Below are 20,389 nucleotides of genomic sequence, written 5' to 3'. Positions count from 1 at the left end.
CACGTTTAAATGTTTGAGCATGTTTATGTTAACTTACTCCTATGGACCCCATGGAGGTAAACTATAAGATCCAAGGCTAAACACCCTATTCTGACAGGACACAGACCCTTATGTGCACCCGCTTTCATTGTAGCTCTGCCTTCATCAACAGCTAACTGCTTGAGAACTTACTTCTTTAAGGAAGTATTTAGTACACCAAGGTGTTTCTGTTTCAGCACGAAGCCTCTCTTCATTCCTCTGTCGTTCTTCAAGGGCTCGCTTGTGCTCCGTAGCCTTATCGATGTCTCCATCCCGCAGAGACTCTGTTACATGCTGCCACAGCCTCCTACAAAACAAATTGTTAACTTCAGTTTTCAAAGCCTGGAACTTCCAGGATCACCACATGTAGTCCTTTTGGAACAGGAGCACTCCCTGCACTTAGACATGACAAGCCAACCCAGGTGGGAGCACGACAGTGCAGGGCAGGTGGAAGGGCTCACAGCCAAGTCGCAGAGCTACACCAGCAATTAGGAGCAGATAGGAAGGCCTCTGAGGTTCTGGCTGTGCCAATTTGGTGTCTGTTTGTACACTCGTTGGAGTTGCCATGGGAGTGTTACTCAATGAACAGTTTCTTGTGGGGACCTCCCCTGTCAGGAGCTGCCCCGCTGTGTAGCTGATGATTAAAACCAAAACAAATAAGGAGGCTCTGTTCTAGCAGGCACTTTATGAACACTTAAGACAACTCTGTCCATGAATAAAAGAGACAGGATAAACAACCATGCGCCTGCACTTGGTTTTTGCACTTTTTATTATGCACTTGGTTTTGATTTTTTTTTTTTTTTTTTTTTAAAAGTCACTGCTGCTAAGCATTATCCACAAATAACATCTATATTTGCAGGTTTTCCTAAGGCATCCACGTTAGGAAATGGGTCAGACAACAGTAAACACATACTCTACCTAGACTCAAAAGGTCCTTGTTTCTCAAGGGGCCGGACTCGTTTTCTTGTCACAGACAGCTTTGTCAAGTCCACGTATTTTGTCTCCCCGTTGCTGTAGGTGAACTCCAGCACGCTGTTCCACTCTCCTTGCACCCTGCACACCACTGTGTTTGTTGTGTTCTGCTTGACTTCACCCGTGACTCTAGGAAAGCAATTTATTTTTAAAAGGCATGGCTGAAGACACCTGAGTACTATTCCTTGCATAACCACTCAACTAAATTCTGTGATTCTGTAATTCTGAATGAGTTTGCGAACTTGTCACGCTGTCTTGAAAAATGTTAGTTACTTCAATTGTATTTGCGTGGAGAAGCTCAAAGAGCGAAGTGACTTTCACTGGTTGTTCTAGTTCTCTTTATGTTACCCAGGAAACTCCGCTTTTGGCTTCAGCTTAAACCATTTTCAAACCTTTTAATGGAATTGAAAATGAAAAAGAAACTAACAGAGGCTGGTTCACGTGTAGCAAGCAGCTGATCATTTCCACTTGAAACATCACATCAGATATGTAGTTCAGACTTAAAAAATAAAAATTGAACTTTCTAGCAAGAATGTATCTCACTACCTGCTGGCACTTTATCTCACATCTTTACATCCCAATGTACCCCATACGTAGGCGATCTCATTTTTATGTTGCTCACATAAGCAGCAGTCACACACAGGCAGAAAGCAAGCTAGGAAACTAGGAATCAGGAAAACTGCTTTTCTTCCCCATCTCTTCCACAGAAATCTCTGCCAATAACAAGATATTAAGAATGTCTTTCTAGTATGCAGTATTTAATTCCAAGTGTTGCACAGATGCTCAAGTATCACCATAATTACACACACATGCATATTTTTCTTCTCAACATCAAGACTTGTCTGAAGACCTCCCAACACTCACTTCATCCAGAATGAAGGAATGGAAGCTTAGGGAGCATTGCTAGGCACGCTCAATTACCACCCTCAAACACAACTTTTCTCCCAGGAAAAAGAAACAAAAGGGTCAGCGCACGATGCAAACAAGACTTGAGACGTTCTCATTGAAAGGTGCTGCAGGATTCACAAAGGATTCACTGTCTCCAGCTCCAATTAAACTGCAATTACCTGTACACAAGCTCTCTACAACACACCACTCTCCAGCTCCCCTTCCTGCATTTCATCAGCGCTCACACAAACCCCACATTACATCTCCTTTCACACTTACATTCTGTGCAGCTGATAGAGCTAATTTGCAATCCGCTGCTTTGCTGCTATTTCCTTTGAACACACAGAGGAGCAGAAAGCAGCCCCCTACTTGTGCTCCCACTTTGCCCACACTGGCTGCGTGGTGCCATACTCAGAAGGGAGCACAGGACACATAGATGCCACTCTCCCTCTTCTGCATCCACTGGTCACTTCCAGCTGTGTCTGCACCTACCTGTTCCCCCCAAACCCAGCATCAAAACAGAGAAATTAATTTCTCAGGCAACGAAAGGAGCATCACAGGTCAGACCTTGCAGCCCAGAGACACACGATGCCAGTGCAATCAGACCTGTGGGGAAGCCAGGGCAAGCGTGGCAAGCTCACAGCCGGCTCAGAGCAGGAGGAAACAGCCAAGGCTTCTGCCACATCCTGCACATGCAAGAGGCAGCTGGAGCCACATCACAGTCCAGCAGCTCCAACCCGATTTAACTTCACTAGAAAGATCTTCCAAAAAACCAGACTGATAAGTACAGGCTACCCAGGCACAGTTCTCTATTACAAAAATTTAAGATTCATTCCAGAAAAGAGGCCAGAGATGGAGCAACACAAGCTCCATGTTTACATCGCATGTTTACATTAAACTATTAAGCTTTTTTTGGTGGACGTTAACAAGCACTAACAGTTTCTGAAAAAGTAGGTGACAAGCAAACAGCCTTGATTTTGTGCTGCTTTTTTATCCTGTGACTTCCACACCTCACCAAAGCTATTACAAGTGGTGGAGTCCCTGCCCTCCTCCCAAGGGATCTCTGAACAGACTGATTCTGACAAGATGCCAGAGACCAGCCCATTCAGACTTTGCAGTTACATCTCCACAACCTTAAGAGCTTAATTTTTCCAAGCACCATGTGGTTACAACACAACACTGACATCCAGTATTTAATATCAATCACAAAATTACTGTCTCCACTCAGCTTAAAGTAAACAAAGTTATATCACTCACTACTACAGCGCAGTATCGAGCCGCTATATCATACAACCATTCCCAGCACTGCAGATCATAATATCTGTCTGAACTAATATTAGTGATAAAAATCTGCTAGTACTTATTTGTAAGCTTGGCACGATTGGTATATGCCTAGCTGTTCGTAACGAACATCCTCTGTTTCATCAAACTAAAGAGGTACAGGACCAAGGAGCAAATATCCAGCTGAGGTCTAACAACAAGGGTCACTCTGCAAAAAAAAGAAAAAAATCTATAACATTGCCATAGCAACTCACTTGCGCTCTGCGTAACCATGACAACATTGCTGCTTCCCCACCAAGAGAGTCTTTTGGCAATGTCCAATCATCACCATGTCAAATTTTCAACAGCTACAGTACCTTGAACAGATCTGTCTTTGAAATGCCTCTACATCTGTGACTAATTTCAGAGAGACAAACAACAAAAACAGTTTCCAAAATTAAGTCATTGAAGTAAAATTGCATCCTATTGCTTCTTTTTTATGGCACAACAGGAGTTATTGCAAGGTGGAAGATACATTGTAAGCACCGGGAACAAAAATCCCAAACCACGCATCATTTTACAATTGTTGCCAGTGAAAGAGAGCTATGTGTAAGCTTCAGTTCTCCAGGTGCCACTGGGACATGAGACATGGTCCCAAGTTAAATTCCAAGCATGCATGGGAATTTGTGGGGCAAAGTGCTTCGAGATGGAGGCTTTGGTGGGAATTTTTGTTTTCCTTTAAATGATAAATACAGCTTTACCCTACTGTTTCAGAAAAAAAGGGATTTATAGAAGACTGATGATTTTTTGCAACCTGTGAGAGCAACCCACTTTTAAGAAGTTCTGATGTTCTAGGCTGTTACATATTTCATTATTATCTCTTACACATTTAATTTGAGAAAGGTTTAAACAAAAACACTGTCCAGCAAGATGCTCTGCAACCAGAAATTCTTTGTGTGACTATTATTTAATTTTCTCCTTCCTTAATTAGCCTCGTGCTAATATATAGGCAATTAATCTGCAGCAGTCTTACTACACAATCTCTAAAAACATCAGTGTTACTGAGTTCTAAAAGCTTTTGCACAAGTAACCCCAAGCAAACTTTCTCTGGATCTTCTTTGTCTGTTATCTTCTTTAACTGTGCATAAACATGAAGAATTACCACCACAACAATTTTTGTCTTTAAAAAAAGGTATTTTTACTTAGAGATTTTCTAGTTGCTTAAACTTGACAGTCTTATGCTTATTATTCAGAAATCCTAAGACAAATAAGTAACAGAAGACTATTTACTAATGTTCCCTGCAGTGCAACTGCAGTGAATGTTGCATACAACATGCAACCCTTTAGGGCAGCAAGTTCAACCTCATTTCAAACAGAGGAAATAAAAAAAATAGGAAACACTAACCAACTTCTAACAGAACTAAGAGAATCTGTGGCAGCCAGGAATAAAAGCCAGGAGCTCTGTTTTCCCAGTGGTTTGAAAACAGTCAGACAAACGTGGAAGTTCCTTACCATCTTTAAAGGCAGCCTGATTTTTTCCTTGAGGATCACGTAGGATGCAGTTGTTTAGTTATGATATTGTTTAAGAACACAGTAATACCTTCAAGCATTTATGAACAGGAAAAACTACATTTTCTCAGACTTTCAATGAGTATTATTCAGCACGCAGAACAGGGGAGATACGCAGCTACTGCCGTTCTAGAGTGTGGATTATGTGGAAAAATAGAAAAGTGTTCTCACCGATGCAACTTGCCACCGTAGAAGGGCTTGGTGTGAAAGTTAATACTCGCAGAATACCCAGTCTTCACACAGTTAATGTTGACTTTTCCTCCCAGTTCTACCCAGGGAACAGTTAAAATTGACCGAGCGTATGCACAGGGCAGAGAGAAGGTGTATTCTTCCCCATGTTCCAAGAGGCTTAAGACACCTGTGTGAAGAAATACAAGAATCCCTAAATCAGGACCATTTCAGAAAAGACCAAACATGTTATTGAAACAGATGTAGTCAGATCGGATATCTGACTACTTTTCCTCATAACCCCTCACACCAAAAAGAAAAAAAAAATCTCACACCCCACGAAAGTGACACTTATTACAGATTCTAGATATAAATACTTTCCTGAATAACACACATTTATGTTTCTTTTGGGAGAAGACATTCATCCTAATAATATTGCTCCATAAAGCATAATATTGTGCTGGGCAACATACTTTTCAGTAACACATCAAAGGGCTGGTCACTCTCTTATTGATGGTTCTGGAGCACGGCAACGCAAGACTTGCACTTCCAAAAGCAAATAACAAATGAATACCCTGAACTGTAGATCCTGAGGAAGGCCAGTATTCCTGTCATGGTTTCTCTCTCTCCATGATACACCCTACCCTATCTGAAGGCAGGTAGGGGAGACAATCCTCCTTACCCCACCTCTCTGCCAAGATAAGCCCAACTCTTTCCTAGCACTGGCTTTTGCAATAAATGTCAAGGATCTCCTAAAAACTAGATTTTTTCTTTGAGTTTTAAGATGTGTGCCCACATTTTTTTTTTCTATAATAATGTGCCCACATTATTTGATTCCTACAAAAAAAAAACAACCACGCCAAACACAAGATCTACCTCTTGCCATTACAGGAGCACAGCATGACCCTTGACTGGTGCCTGCATCAACCCATGCTTCTATAGTATATTATCACTGTGCGTCTGAGGTTACTTTTCAGATACTCTCATGGCTTTCACACTCACGATACGATTTGAGAAATGCCCTAAGTGAGATGTTAATTTCAGAAATCACCTGGTGCAGGCAAAGCATCAAGATGTGCTTCCCCTGCCATGCTCATTCCCCTGTCAGACATGCATTTTACATGCGAGTGCCTGGAATGCCCAGACGCTGAGCAATACACAGGGGACACAGAACAGGAGATGCTGTCTCACCTCTTGCAGTAAAGACTAGTACTAAAGGGAAATGACAGTTTAAGGGAAGATAACCTTCTCTGTCCCTAAAGGATCCGATTTCTCCAGTTAAAGAAAATTACAGCTTGCACAGTAACATACCTAAGTGCAATATATGCAAATGCAACAACGCTTCTATTTAGTAAATGTCTGGATGCAAATTAGTTTGTCCAATGCTTTAGAAACATTCACAAATACCAGTTTACAATACAGTAACTGTCCTTTGGTTTAAAAGTAAGAATTTTATTTCCAAATATAATCCAAATCTATTTTTTTCCACGTATGGAAGTTTGCTGTTTATAATGAGGACTTGCAGTATCTTCTGTACTTTGTAAACTGTAAAAATAAAGTAAGAGATCACCGAATGACTGCACATTAAGGCTTGCAGATCCTAAAGATTAGAGGAAAAATAAAAGTGCATAAAAAACTGAAAACACACAATAGTAGCTGGCATCTTTGCAAGCAAATTTCTTTGAAAAGTCTTTGAAAGAAAGCTAGTGACCAGTAATCATCTGTATTTCTGCCAGAGGCATACAACATCAAACTTCCTTTCAAAGAAATATTTTACTAGCTTTATAAAATTAATAATGGACAGAAGTTACACTTACCTTCACCAACCATTGTCACTCCTATTGACATTCCTAAGAATTTACTTTTTGTCCAGACATGGGCATTGACGCACATCTTTCTCTCTACACATTCAGCGTAGAACCCTGAGACAGGAGGATGGTGGGATACTTGCTCGGCTACAAATTTTACTGTATAGTAGTCCAGCTCTTTTTGGCCTTCCAGATCTTTAGAAAGAGTTACTTGCTCTGAGGTGGTGTGAGCAGAGGAGTTACTGCCAGCATCAGTGGCTACGTGGCTCTTCGGCATCCTCCAGGAGCAGTGGAAGGTTTCCCCAATGATTGGATTGTATGGTTTCTTTGCAATAGCTCCTTTGCGACCTTCGTGAAATGAAGTGAGATAATACTCAACAAAGCGGATCATCCTCTCCTCAGGGGTAGTGCCATTCGTGATTGCAATGAAGAGATCTGGGTGGGACATGAAGTCTGCGTACATCTCCAACAATGATCGCTTCTCTAAAATAAAAGTGGGAAGAACCACCTGAAATAAAAGAAAACCCAGAAAGTCAGTAAAACAAAGAAACAGGCATAAGGAAGTTCTCCAGTGGAGGATTCTGTGCTGTTTTGGACACCACACTTTCAGACTGAACTTTCAGACTTGTCCCTCTTCTAAGATGTGAGCAAAATACAGGTCCCAGAAAAGCAATTCAAAAGGAGGAAAAGAGCCCAGTAAGTACTATTAGGATAAAGAGGTTGTAAGGGACTGACCTCAAAAAACATGAAAGAGCTGTAAAGAGATAATGTGTTCCGCATGTCTGTGGAGGAGAAAACAAGCAGGAAGGAGCTCAAACTATAGCAAGAAAGGTTCAGAGCAGAGGTTTGGAAAGGTTTTGTCTAATGGAGAGAAAAGCAGGCAAGCTATGCCAGTGCTCTTGAGAACCTGCACTCTCTCTTGCCACAGCAACTAGGACAAGCATCTATGAGAAATAACACAGTACTGGTTTATCCTGTACCTCTGAGCAGAGGACCTTATGCTTTCCCAGTTATATTTACCACTATAAAAACAGCAGTCCTGGTCTTTGCTGGGCCCAGAGCAATACCGTAGAGTAAGAGTCTGCAGGCATCGTGTCTTTTCCTTCCCTATAGCGGCAACTAACCTCATGTGAGTAACTGTTGTAAAGAGCAACACAGGGTGTCTCAACAATGAGATCAAGACAGTCCATTTAAATCAGCTGCATTCACAGAGGTGGAACACAGACAAGAGACTCTTAATAGATACACAAGTTAGGCTGAATACACTTGCCACTTTGTTTCAACATCAACCTGGAATATTAAAGTTGCTTTTCATTTCAGTACCCTGATATTTAGGTTAAATGTTATCCTAACAGCCTCACCACCTGTTTTGAAGTCAGGCTTGCTGCATTTCAATGCTCCGCCTGCTCTGAACTAAAGACAATTCTACACACACAGACAAAAGTCACAACTGGGAGGCTGACTTGACAATTTTTTCCATCTAAGAGAAAAAGATAGACCAAATCCAATATTCAGTATAAGTGAAATAATGTCTTACTGAATTCCTGACTAAGCAGCGGCAGTGTTAGTTTGGCTCACAGGCAGCAGGACCTGTTCATACCACCTTTTTTTCCAACTTGTGACGTGTACGCTTCACAATACAAGTGGCCAAGTAGCTAGTGGTCAAAAAATATAGCTAGAAAAAAATAACTATAATCCATAATTCCAATAATTATGTGGATTGCTTTCCTTATTCCATGCCACTGTAAAATCCATTTTTGCTTTAAAAGTGTCTACTGCTTATGATAAGAAGTCTTTACAAGAGTTAATTGAACATAAGCTGGTAGCAGCCCGATTTTCCCAGAATTGCTGCCCAAATTGTCTAGTTGCAACTGAGTGTTAATTTTTCAAAGTTGCTTGCTTTTGAGAGCTGCACTGAAGCGTCAAACCCACTTCCCTCCAGCGTAACTTGTTCCTGCTTGCTATAGCTGTGAGCAAACACAGAAATGCGAATAGGACAGAGAGGGATAAACAGACATCTGATGATAGATAATGGGGAACCAAAAGAAAGCTTCCTTTCAGAAGCACCATGAATACAGGTGTAAGGTTATGCGACTTGCATGTAAAAGCATAATCAAGTGAGAAAGTGGAAGGAAAGCAGAAAGACAAAAACATGAGAAGGCTGTAGAAAACAGCATGGAAAGACTACGGTGCAAACACAGGAAGAAAACAGGCCATTATAGGAAAGCCAACAAAAACATTGTAGAAAACACAAAGAGAATCCAATAGAAAAGATATGGCCAGCTGCATTAAAGAAAATCCAGTCCCTCAGTGCGTTCCACTTAAAACCTGCAATGTCCTGGGACATTGGCTCTTGAGACCTCAAGTTGCTACAGGTCACAAACTCAATATTGTTCAATACAGAAGTTGAGTTTAAAATGGCATTTCACTTCTTCTGCAGCCAGTCTTCACACTTCAGTTACTTACTCTTGTTAAGTCCATGCCAAGTTTCAGCTGAGACAAGAGATGCAAGATAACACTGCGCTGTTCTTCCACTGCTCCTAGGTCATCTTCTTTATCATCACAGATATCCTCCAGCTCCTCATCTGGATTTATTTCTTCAGGTTCCTAAGATAAGAGCCATAAACATCACGTCAAAGATGTGACTGGCCAGACAATATCCAAAAAAAGGACTTCTTGTTGAATTTAACTGTCCATGTATGAAAAAAAGACCAAAAAAAACTCCTGCAGAGAGCTACACAATGGAATCTACCCCCAAGATAAACAGCAGCTGAAGTATTTAAAGGGACATTAAAATAACTCAATGCGGATTTCGTCTAGAGGATTCAGGTTATGATTTCTCACCATCTCTCACATGGCAGGAGGGGGGGAAAGCTTAAAAGCAAATATGACCTGTTTTCCTGAAAGTTTGTGAGCTAACAGAAAGGCAAGCATCTAGCACATACACAAAGATAGCAAAACAAATGCTAGCAGAAATTCCAACCACCTCAATAACACCCTTCCACCTCCACACTACTTCAGGCTTTCCAGTGTTGCCATCATTACTGCAAAGGCAACTGGTAGTTCCTAGTTACTTGCTTACTGCCAGGCCCGATGACAGGCAATTAACATATCTCCAAGGTTGTTTTCACAAGCATCATCAACATTGCTGCTAGTTCCAATAGGTAACAGTAAAGTGAAACAGAAAAGTAAATTGGAGTAGTTTTATAAAAACAACAACAAAAAACCACACATAGACACCAAGTGTGTGTGGGGGGTGTGTTATTATAACTGAAATGCCCAGTCAGACCATCAGAAATGATATTAGCACTGTTTTAACAGCTGCTATCCCTCAAGCACTGTTTTAACCACCATCACCCCGCAAGCAGAAAGCCAAACGCTTCAGGTGGGAGGGAAGGTGGCATTCCTCGGGCTCTGAGCAGCATCCTCCTGGGGCAAACAGCTGGAGGGAGGGAGAGGGGAGAGGCACTGAAAGCCACAGGAGGGCAGCAATATCCATCTGCCTGAGCAAAGCCCTTTGTCCTGGACCCGCTGCCCCAGCTCAAGGCAAACTTGTGAACGCTCAGCCACCAAACACAAGGGGCCAACCCCTCACGCAGAGCTCGAACCCTGATGAAAACGGAAGTATCACACAGGTGACTCCTTTCTAAGGATGCTACGCTGTTCTGCTATCATAAATAAGGGAGCTGAAAATATCTAAGGGGAGTGATAAAACTACCCATATCCCATATACACTAAGCACTTGAACTGTAACTCAATTATTAGAAGAAGTAAGGAATTAAGTTATTTATTTGAAAGCTCCTGGTTTGTTTCATTTTTCCTTTTTTTAAACTTAGTAGCAACTACTCAGATCCATTTAAAAAAAAAAAATCTGTCAACTATAGCAACTAAAAAAATCTTTGCTGTTTCAATTTTGCTGTAAGACAGCACAGTGCTGTTACTAAGACATACAACAGCATATTATCTCTTCACAATGATAAAGTCTCATCCAAACAACCGTGTGAAAACAACTAGCATAAAGAGAATGTAATTATGATTTTCTAGCTTAGTTAGGAAAACATGCTCTTTATCATAATCCCTGCTGGTTTTCTACTTTAGTATTTTGTGCTTCAAATCAATTTTGACAGTTATAATGATACAGACTGTAGCTGTATTTCAAATACATTAAGGCATCCTGAAGTCAAGTGATGAGAGTTGCTCAGATTAAGAAAAACAGACACAGCAAGAGCTAGAAAAGAAAGACAGAGAGATTTAATAGCTGGAGACAAGCAATTTTTTCTCTCATCTACTTAGGCAGCACTTCTTGGGCCCATTTTGGGAGTGTCTTGAATTCCGGTTAGGTTTTTTACACTTCAATTTCCAGTTGTTTTAGATCAAAATGCAAGGGAATACTGCACATTACCATCCCAATTAGTTCCCTCCACTTGACAGCTAGTTACGGAAAGCAGCAAAAATTTATTGAAAAAGCCAGGTAGAAAGTTTCATTTACTGCAACTGCACTCGCTCTTCCTCCAAAACAACTAATCAAAAAGTGTGAGAAGAATTGTCATTAAATCATTTTCAAATAGTATGATTGAAACATTTAGAGATATTCCTCAAAATAATTCCCCACAGAAACGGGATGTTCACATTACCTTACCCTTGTTAGCTGGCAGGGCTCTGCAACAGACTGCTCCTCTCTGACAGATGCTGGCTTGTTTATCTCTGCTGGGAAATTCTGAGCTGCTCCATTTTTGAAGTGGTTTGCCAGAGATATCTTCGGTTCCAACCAATTGATCGTCGTTCCTGAAGCAAAAGAAAGTTTGCGCTGAAACTTGCTCATCCTCTGGAAGGTCAATAAATCGCAATTTTCACAAAACAGCTATTTATTTTTTTTTAAGGGATAAGCTGAGAGCAGCCAATTCCTCCTGCAGCCAATCCCTTCAGCAGCCACTAAACAAAGGTGGTGCAATGAGACACCACCTTCAGTGATCATTAGCACAAACACTGCGATTGGCGAGCTGTAATACATGCAACTTGGACTGGAGAAACTAGTTGGTGTCATGAAAGGTGTAATCAGACCCTATAGGAAGAACCCAGTATCACGGGAATGTTAAGTAACCCTTACAATTTTCTTTTAACTGTTAAAAAAAAAAAAAAAAAAGCCCAGGACTTATCAGCTTCTCAAACCCAGCTGAGTTCTAGACTAAAAAGAGCTAAAGCGGAAAAAGTTTTGTTGCCAGTGTTTTCTCTGGAGGGGGCACTTGTCTTTTCTCCGCTGCAAAGAAGGCAGGCACACGCTGCTGAATAAATAATAGTTGCTCAAAAGAAAAAAAAAAAACGCTGCAGGGCTTGGAAAGCTATTACCCACTCAATGATTCCAGCATCTCTAGTTACTCCCAGCTAATTTATCAGGATGGATCGGGTTCCTCATTAATAATACAAATGTTCCATTCTTTTTCAAAGGCTAATAAATGTACAGGTGACTACAATCAGTTTTTACTGAAGAATACACAAACTGACAAACCATCTTGGCTGGGTTGCAAGCACAGAAGTTATTAGGAAGTCTGAATTTCTCCCACCACACAGCAGTTTCCTGTGCCTAGGTACCTACACCAAGGCAGCTCTTGCCTCTTCCTATATTGTACCATATAGGAATCCTTTATTTCCAGACATCTGTTACCTGGAACTAGGTCACATCCTCAACCACAACAGGCAGAGTAAGTTTAATTCAGATAAACAGCAGCATTTCCACTGGGAAAATACAAGGGCAGGAAAAAAATTCCAGCTTCAGTAATGGGACCAGACACCTTTTTACCCAGCAAGACAATGTCTCCTGCAGCATTTCAAGTAAGCCACAACCCTTTTCCTTTCTATATCAGCTTCTGAAGCCTACCAAAAAGACTCCACCAGTTGAACTAGAAGGATAAGTATCCCTCCTGAATGGGGCAGGGGAGGGGGAATCTAAGCTAAATAGTCTCTAAAAAAAAAAAAAACCAATTCTTCGCAATCCTTAAAAGGAACAAATGTATTACAGTGTCTCTAGAAAGGCCACGCCAGCTGGAAAGTGGAAAGCTGCAGAAAGGCACACGCTCTCTTTTAACAGTCTATTTTTTAATTCTGGCCCCAGTAATGCATCATCCAATCTGCTGCTCCCCCCCTCGCCATCCTTTTCTCTAGGACACCACCAGAAACCTCCAAGATTTGGACATCTTCAAGCAGTGTTTTTAGCTTTGGCCACTAACAGGCAGATACCAACTGAATAGCAGTCAGATGAATTGAGCTTTTCCCTGCATAGCTTAAACGTTTAAACAACAAAAGCACTCATTAAAAAAAAAAAATAAAAAACACTATCTTTTTTGTAAGTTATTACAATGGTGCTCATTAGGCCTTACTTATTTCCCCAGTATTTCCCCAGACAAAGTAATGGGTCAAAAAATCCACCTTAGTAGCACACAGGTGAAAATGCCAAAACAAAAAGACTTCTGATGTGCACCTCCCACAGTTATACATCAATACTTAAAAAAATTCCCAGGGAATAGGAGGAGTTTTTTCAGTGTGAGTAACTTTGGAGTTCAAAGATTTGGAGAGATGCCATCCAGTTTTTCATTTTTAAAATGAAATTTTGAACTGAAATACAGCAAAAAAAAGTTAATTCATGTAAAATATTCACATATTTTCTTTAAATATCTGTGGTGATTAAAAAAAAAATTCACAAAATATTTTTGTATAGTTTTAATACTTTCATACAAGGTCTTTTTTCATCTTAGAAGCTAAATTCCAGCTCTGAAATAACATACACTGGCAAAGCAAGTACCACAAATATGATAGGAATATGGGAAAGATAAGGTAAGAGACAATTTAGGAGTGTACTTTGTTACATACTTACCGTATCTACCATATCTGTTGCATAAAGAAAGCATTTAAGAACACTCAAAAGCCTTTTGCTCACAGAAAGCCACAAAGTAAACATATGAAAAAAAAACCACAATAAGATGGAAAGGAATTTACAAACAGGAAAGCACACATTCAGTTCCATACATTGCACACAAACTATGTGGAATGATACTGGTAAGCACCTACTTCCATGGAAGCAATCAATTGTGCAGACATAGCAACGTTATTTGTCTGCTGCCTGTGAATGCATGTTATTCCACATCCATCAGCAGTGGGGTTTGTGGGGTTTTTGGTTTGTTTCTTGGGGGGTTGATTTGTTATGAAAAGAGATTTTTAAATTTTTTTTTTATTTTTACCGTTAACCAATTTGCATTTGCTTCAAGTCTGTTCCGGCCTCAGAATGGAATGCAACACAGATTAGGATGTTAACTCAAAATAAGGATACTAAAACATAGGCTGATATATAAACAGTATTAATAACAACCTGCACAAATGTAAAGCTTTGCATTTTAACGCTTAACAAGACACATGTAAATGCTTATAATGGGTATTTAGTGTGTGAAAAAAAAAAACCCCAAACACAACATTTGACAGAGCTGTATTGGACATCACATATCCTAGAATCTCCAATCCCCTAAGAGTTCCCTTCCACTATTACTGTTCCCGAGTAGCCAGTTTCATCCCAAAGGCAGCCTTCTTGTTGCGGTGCCTTATGTACTTTATTCCGTTGTGAGATGCTCCCAACAACTACATGTTACATTTATACAGCTGCTGCCAGAGACTTCTTGATAGAGTAGAGAAAACAATGAATAAATAATAAAAAAAAAGCATGGGAGTTCTACCCAACACCAGCAAGTCAGACTCTGGAAAACCTCACAAGAAACCAGGCAGCCAGCAGTTTTCTCTACCCAAATGAAACTGGATTTACTGCAACAAATATCTTTGCAAGAAGGAAAGGATTTGTACTTGTTATAGGGCTCTGCTCTTTGTGAGCATCTATACCCACCTGCTGGTAAGGATCCCTTTTGTTGAGAAGCATGTTGTAACTGGAGAATATGGAAACAGTCGTTTAAGCAGTTCATGGTTGCCATGGAAGTTGCTTTCAGCATTAATAGGTCTTGATCCAAGGATGTAAGGTGACCGGAGACAGGAAGGCATTCTATGCTCCTGATCAAGTCTTTCTGCTGGCCCTCAGCCTGAGACATCATCTGTCAAACAAAACAGTCAGGGCATGGAAGTGCGTTGTGTGGTCTGTGTTTAGCTGTGCACACAGAGGATCCCAAATTATTTTATGACGATAATAAAACTAAAAGGTAATAGATTATATACAGTTAACTGTACTCTTGTTTTTCTTGATGCAGCTACTAAAGAGTCACTGAATGCGTGATGAAAATTCCCACGGCAATACATGGCACCTTATTAACAAGCAAGAGAATATCAAAGTGACTTCAAAAAAAAAGCAAAGAGGAAATCGAATATGATACTTGCTGCAGTAAATATCAAACACTTTCATGTTTGCTTGATGGGGGGGCGGGGGGGAACACCCCCCATGCTGTCTGTGAGAAGTAATTAAGCTCTGTGCTCTGCACAGCCTGGAAAAGGATCTATGAGGTGCTCTCCGTGGGTATGAAGATCTTTTCACTCCCGACAAAAGATACAGCACTTTAAATGAGAAGACCTGTATCACTCAGTATAGCTCAAACTATACAGGATTCACATTTATTGTCTACACTGCCACCACACTTAGGATCAGTATCTCACTGTTTACTTTGCGGGGCGGGGGGGGGGAAAGCAGGATTATCCACTTCAAATTACAGCTTTCCTGGTATCATTGTTCCCCTTCTCCCCCAAGCTCTTTTCCTCCTTCCTCCTGACACAGTACACCCCTACATCACTGCATCTGCAACAGCACATTTGCCCACAAGAGGTACAGTGCCGAAGCACACCAGCCGCCAAGCAGCACACTGTGGTCTTCAAAAACCCACATTCTTTTCTCCTTGTACTCACAGAAGTAAAATATTGTCTAATTTTGAATCAGCAGGATGAAGGCAAACCTTCTACACAGGCCAGTGTCCCTTTTCCGGGGAGGTACAACAAACAGCACTAATTAACTCGATAGAGTTACTCTGAACAGATTGATTTAGCAGAGCAGAAGAATAATTTCTTTAAAGAATTTGAGATGCATTCATGCATTTGACTGCTTAGCTTTTTAAATCACCAATCCTAGCAGTATCTTACTGATTTTTTTATTATAAGTACCTTTCCCTGCAATCCCTTCCAGGAACTGCTTTTAAGGTTTTATGCAGTAAATACTTAGGCAATATGTATTCATCCAAGTTCACAGTATGTGGTATTTGGAACATTTTAGGGCTTGGCTACATAGCATACTATGGTGTGAATTTACAGAGCGTTGGCTCTTTGGAAGTGGTATTAACTGTGCACAGTCAGCCTTAGCACGTCCCAAGAGTGACAGGGCAGAAAGCTATAAGACACCTAGTTATACAGCCTTGCCTACACAAACCCATCAGTTGCTACCAGAACGTGTCCTTTTTTCAGTCATGAATATGATACGAGTCTTTGCGTGCAAGTTTTTTTTTCCAATACTTTGAAAAACTCTGCTGGATTAAAAGAAAAAACCCATAAAGACAACAAAGATAATTAGCTGACAAATCACTGCAACGCTTCGGGTGATCCTCACTCTTAGTAATTTACTATGTGGTAGCACCCAAGCACCTCGTTCCAGGATCAGGCCAGACAAGAGGACAAATCATGTTAGACTGAGCACTGAAGTTCAAACAGGCACATCTCCCCTTTCAAAAAAGTTACTTTGAACAGTCCTGTTTTTCCTGCTTATACACTTGGATTTGTTAAAAAAAAAAAAAAAAAAGAAGAAATACTGTGATTAAAAACTCAAAATCTCATCAGAAATACACAGGCTGCAGTTTTCACTTTGCAAACACACACACCTGCAGCATAAAGATCCTCTTAGATCTCCTGCTTAGCAAGGGATCCAAGTCAGCGTCGTGACATGTACTCAGCCAAGAACAAGGGTAAGTAGAAGGGAAAGGGACTGACAGAAGAACCAGCTACAGTGCAATTCACAGGAAAATTAAAAAAGATCACCGTGCAGCAGATCCTTTGAAAGAGCAGCTGTTCTTGCCACAGCTTCTCAAAGTGAATTTGTAAGTATTCGAGCTGTATCATGTTTAACAAGCATGCACCTGCCTCTTAAGTATTTTAACTATATCTCAAAAAATAAAAAAGAAAAAGTAGGCATTGTCTCTAACAAGCATTTTAGCTTCAAAAAGGTAAGTAAACCAACTCTGACATTCAGAAAAGCTACCATTACTGAGGAGTCTTCATCTGCACAGGTCAAAACATTCTAAGCTGATAAGTAACCATGCTGTGTCACCAAACGGTCAAAAGGGAACACAAATAGTTTTCCATGCTCTTTGCAATGCTAAGAAAAATCATTCCACTTTACCTCCCACCCAGTGAGAATCCCAATTAGAAGATGCAAGTCACTGCTTCAGTGCTCCAGCTCACACACTCCCTGCTTTCCTCCCTCAAATTTTTAATGCCATATTGCCATTTGAAAAGGCAAAAAGTTAAAAAGTCATTTCTGAAACGTTACCTCACTTAAACAGGATAGCTTCTCAAACACCAAGATACAACTACAGATAAAAGAAAGAAAACCTGCTAAGAGCTATAAGTATGAATTCTGTAAATATTAATGGCATGTTCTGTATTGTTGCTATTTTCATGCAATAGGTAGGAAAGTTCAAATACTATTTAAGTTTATCATATGTTGCAATTGTACCACACTAGTAAGAAGGTTAATCACAAGTAAGACGTAACTTGATGAATCAAACTGAAAGGCAACTACCTGTATAGTTTTGGTTTTAGAACGAATTTGGAAGAAAACCTTCTCTTTCAGAGGATAAAGCAGATGAACCAGCTCATAAAAAACAGAAACCACTGGATATAGTTTTCCTGGGTACCTGACAGGGCTTCACGTGTCTTTGCATTAGCACTACAGGAGACTTTACTGTTATTAGAGGACATAAACAGGATGGCAGCACTTACCCTTTTGCAAGCCATCTGCAAGAACAGTCTGCTGCAGATTCTAAGGTGAAAGAGGCAGCCACCTCATCTAGTTTACTGAATAATTACACCACAGGACTTGATTTAAATCAAGGAACAATGACGACGGCAGCATACCATACCATACCACACCACACCAGGGAAAGTATTTTCAATACCCATTTACAGCTTCCCACTGCTGAATTTACCACAGTGCTCAGCCACATATTTTAAGGTTAATGATGCTCACAATACAGAGCACTCTTCTGTCCCAGTTTGTCCATGTTCTATTTCTAACTATACACACTTCCTAGATTAAAAAGTTCTCCATTAGAAACTTATTTTTGCCAAGAAATGTGTCACACAACAGTAATTACACAGCTAGCATTACAATACTCATTAATACCAATACTACTACTAAGTAACACAAGTTTGTAATTCAGCAGTTAATTTTCCTTTAGTATTAGCTTCAGATTTGCATGATCTACACTGTAAATATTCACAAGTTAAATCAACCACTCGTCGGTCCATTCTGTCTGTCAAGATGAGAAAGTAATTATTTCTGGTTTTTTTTCCAAAATGCACTACACTTGAATGCACAGCAAAAAAAAAAAAAGCATAGTTCCAAATTGCTCATGTTATTTTGCTCTCTTCTAAATCACATCCATCCCTACACAATTTGGCCACATGAATTAGCATACTAGAAAGCGCTATTAGTGTTCTTCGGCATCAGTCACAACCAATGTCTTCTTAGTCATAGGAGATACAAGTACCGCTTAGTCAATTCTTCTATAGCTTGACACAGGAAGAAAACAGTTTATGATATAAAAGTGTCATAGTATGTGATATTGCACTTCATAGAATCATAGAATGGCTAGAGTTGGAAAGGACCTTAAAGATCATCTAGTTCCAACCCCCCTGCCATGGGCAGGGACACCTCTCAAGAGCAGGTTGCTCAAAGCCCCATCCAGCCTGGCCTTGGATATTCCCTTCCTTAAGGATATTCCCTTGTCACTCCTAGTGCTTGGACTTACAAGGATGAGAACATGCAAAATTCTACAAAAGTCATCGAATATACATCACATACTTCTACAATTAGCCAAGGCAAGTTACTTACCCTCACACAGCTATGCAGTAACAGCTTAGGACATGGTATTGACAATATATTCAACTAAGAATAGCAGGTTTCTCTACAATCCTACAAATAATAGGACAGCTTTTTCAAAAGATTATGAAATAATTCAAGGCATACAAACCTCTCTAACATCTACAAGGTGATCTGGCTGCATAATAGGAACTCTTTTTCCAGTTGACAATCTGTGATGTCCAACATTGAAAAAGGAAACTGTATTTTGACTGGGTCTTCTTTGCACACCAGGAGAGTTGGCACTTCCTTGGGATGCAAGAGAGAAGCTGCGAGATTTCAGAGGAGGGTTGTTCTAGTGAATAAATAAGCATATTGAGAAACATTTACAATTAATTCCTAATAGCCAGCAAATACTCTAATTTGAAAGATACAGTAGAATAATTTAATCCTTGATATTTTATAGAGCAAAGAGATGACAATGCTACTAATGTTATTAGGGCCACTGCTAAATAAATATTTTGCACTGTTTTATAGTCTAATTATGAACAAACCGTGAAATGAGATCGATCAATATTTATCACTTCTGAATTGAAACTTAGTCCTTGATCTGCAACACTACCAGAAACTGACTCCTAACAGATCCTGCAAGGATAAAGCTCACATTTAAGAGAATGGGATTTTATTTAGAACCATTCATTGAACTTACTTCTTACAACAAAGCCAGTTACAAGATGTTAACCTTATCTTAAAAGCAAGGTTTTATTCAGGTATCAGAATAAATGTTATGGTAATCAGGAGGTTCTATCAAATGCAGTATATTTGCAACCAATACATGGTTAGCAAATAGAATCAACAACCCTCAGATACAGTGTTGAGGACTTGCTTCTCAGACATGGAAATTCATCCTAAATGTATTTGTGGGCTGTTGAGTGGTTTTAAGAAAAGGTTAAAATAAAATGAAAGCTCCCAAACTAGAAGGGCTTCAATAACACTGAAGACCTGTTTCCTCACCTATTAAAAAAAAAATAAAATAAAAATGCAAAACCACTGGAAAGGAAGATAATTCAGCTGTTCAGCAGCTAACTGGCTTCACTTTGTGTCATTCCTAAAGCATATTTCTATTACAAGTCTATTATTCAGAAAAATGTTTCTTAACGTAAGCGTCAAGCTCAACCACAGGCCCTTTTGTAGTATTTCTCTTAGATGTAGTTGTATTTGGAACTACTTCTACCACCAGCCTAAATTACTTTTGCCCATAAAAGTGTCAGTCGTACGATACCTTTCCGATAGCTTCCGTGTGATGCTGTGTGCATATCTGTAGCCTGCTAACCCAGTGTTGCCGTTCTTTAGCATCAGTAGCTAATAAAAGCAAACCAAAATGATTACGATATTTTGAAGTATTGGCAAAAGTCTGCATAATTCTTTAAAACAGACAGAAGACTTTAACAGTACAAAGCATCTTTTATCTAAAATTTGCTCAGCTCACCAGTAATTAGCTATAACATTAAATAAAGTTGAAAATAAATGACATGTACTTTTTTTTTTTTAAATTTTGTAACACAGAAATAGCTTCCACAAACAATAACTCCCCTCTCACACATTTTAATTCTTACAACATGACACATTTTCCTGGAATTAGAGTAATGACATAAGTCATGAG

General features: G+C 39.8%; 1 protein-coding gene across 1 annotated transcript in view; it reads right to left on the bottom strand.

The window, feature by feature from the left end:
- OSBPL11 (oxysterol binding protein like 11) overlaps positions 1-20,389 on the bottom strand; it is a 41,740-nt gene that overhangs the window by 3,192 nt on the left and 18,159 nt on the right. The window contains exons 4-12 of the mRNA XM_074144868.1: positions 20,009-20,088; positions 18,899-19,081; positions 14,566-14,767; positions 11,323-11,468; positions 9,150-9,290; positions 6,693-7,191; positions 4,879-5,065; positions 937-1,119; positions 172-325 (exon numbers count right to left, since the gene is read on the bottom strand). Of these exons, the coding sequence (XP_074000969.1) occupies positions 172-325; positions 937-1,119; positions 4,879-5,065; positions 6,693-7,191; positions 9,150-9,290; positions 11,323-11,468; positions 14,566-14,767; positions 18,899-19,081; positions 20,009-20,088 (1,775 nt within the window). The remainder of the gene's footprint in view (positions 1-171; positions 326-936; positions 1,120-4,878; positions 5,066-6,692; positions 7,192-9,149; positions 9,291-11,322; positions 11,469-14,565; positions 14,768-18,898; positions 19,082-20,008; positions 20,089-20,389) is intronic.

The sequence above is a fragment of the Numenius arquata genome, chromosome 3, assembly GCF_964106895.1.
Source record: "Numenius arquata chromosome 3, bNumArq3.hap1.1, whole genome shotgun sequence".
Lineage (NCBI taxonomy): Eukaryota > Metazoa > Chordata > Aves > Charadriiformes > Scolopacidae > Numenius > Numenius arquata.
Note: the sequence above shows the minus strand (reverse complement) of the source record. Positions and strands in the feature narration are given on the sequence as shown.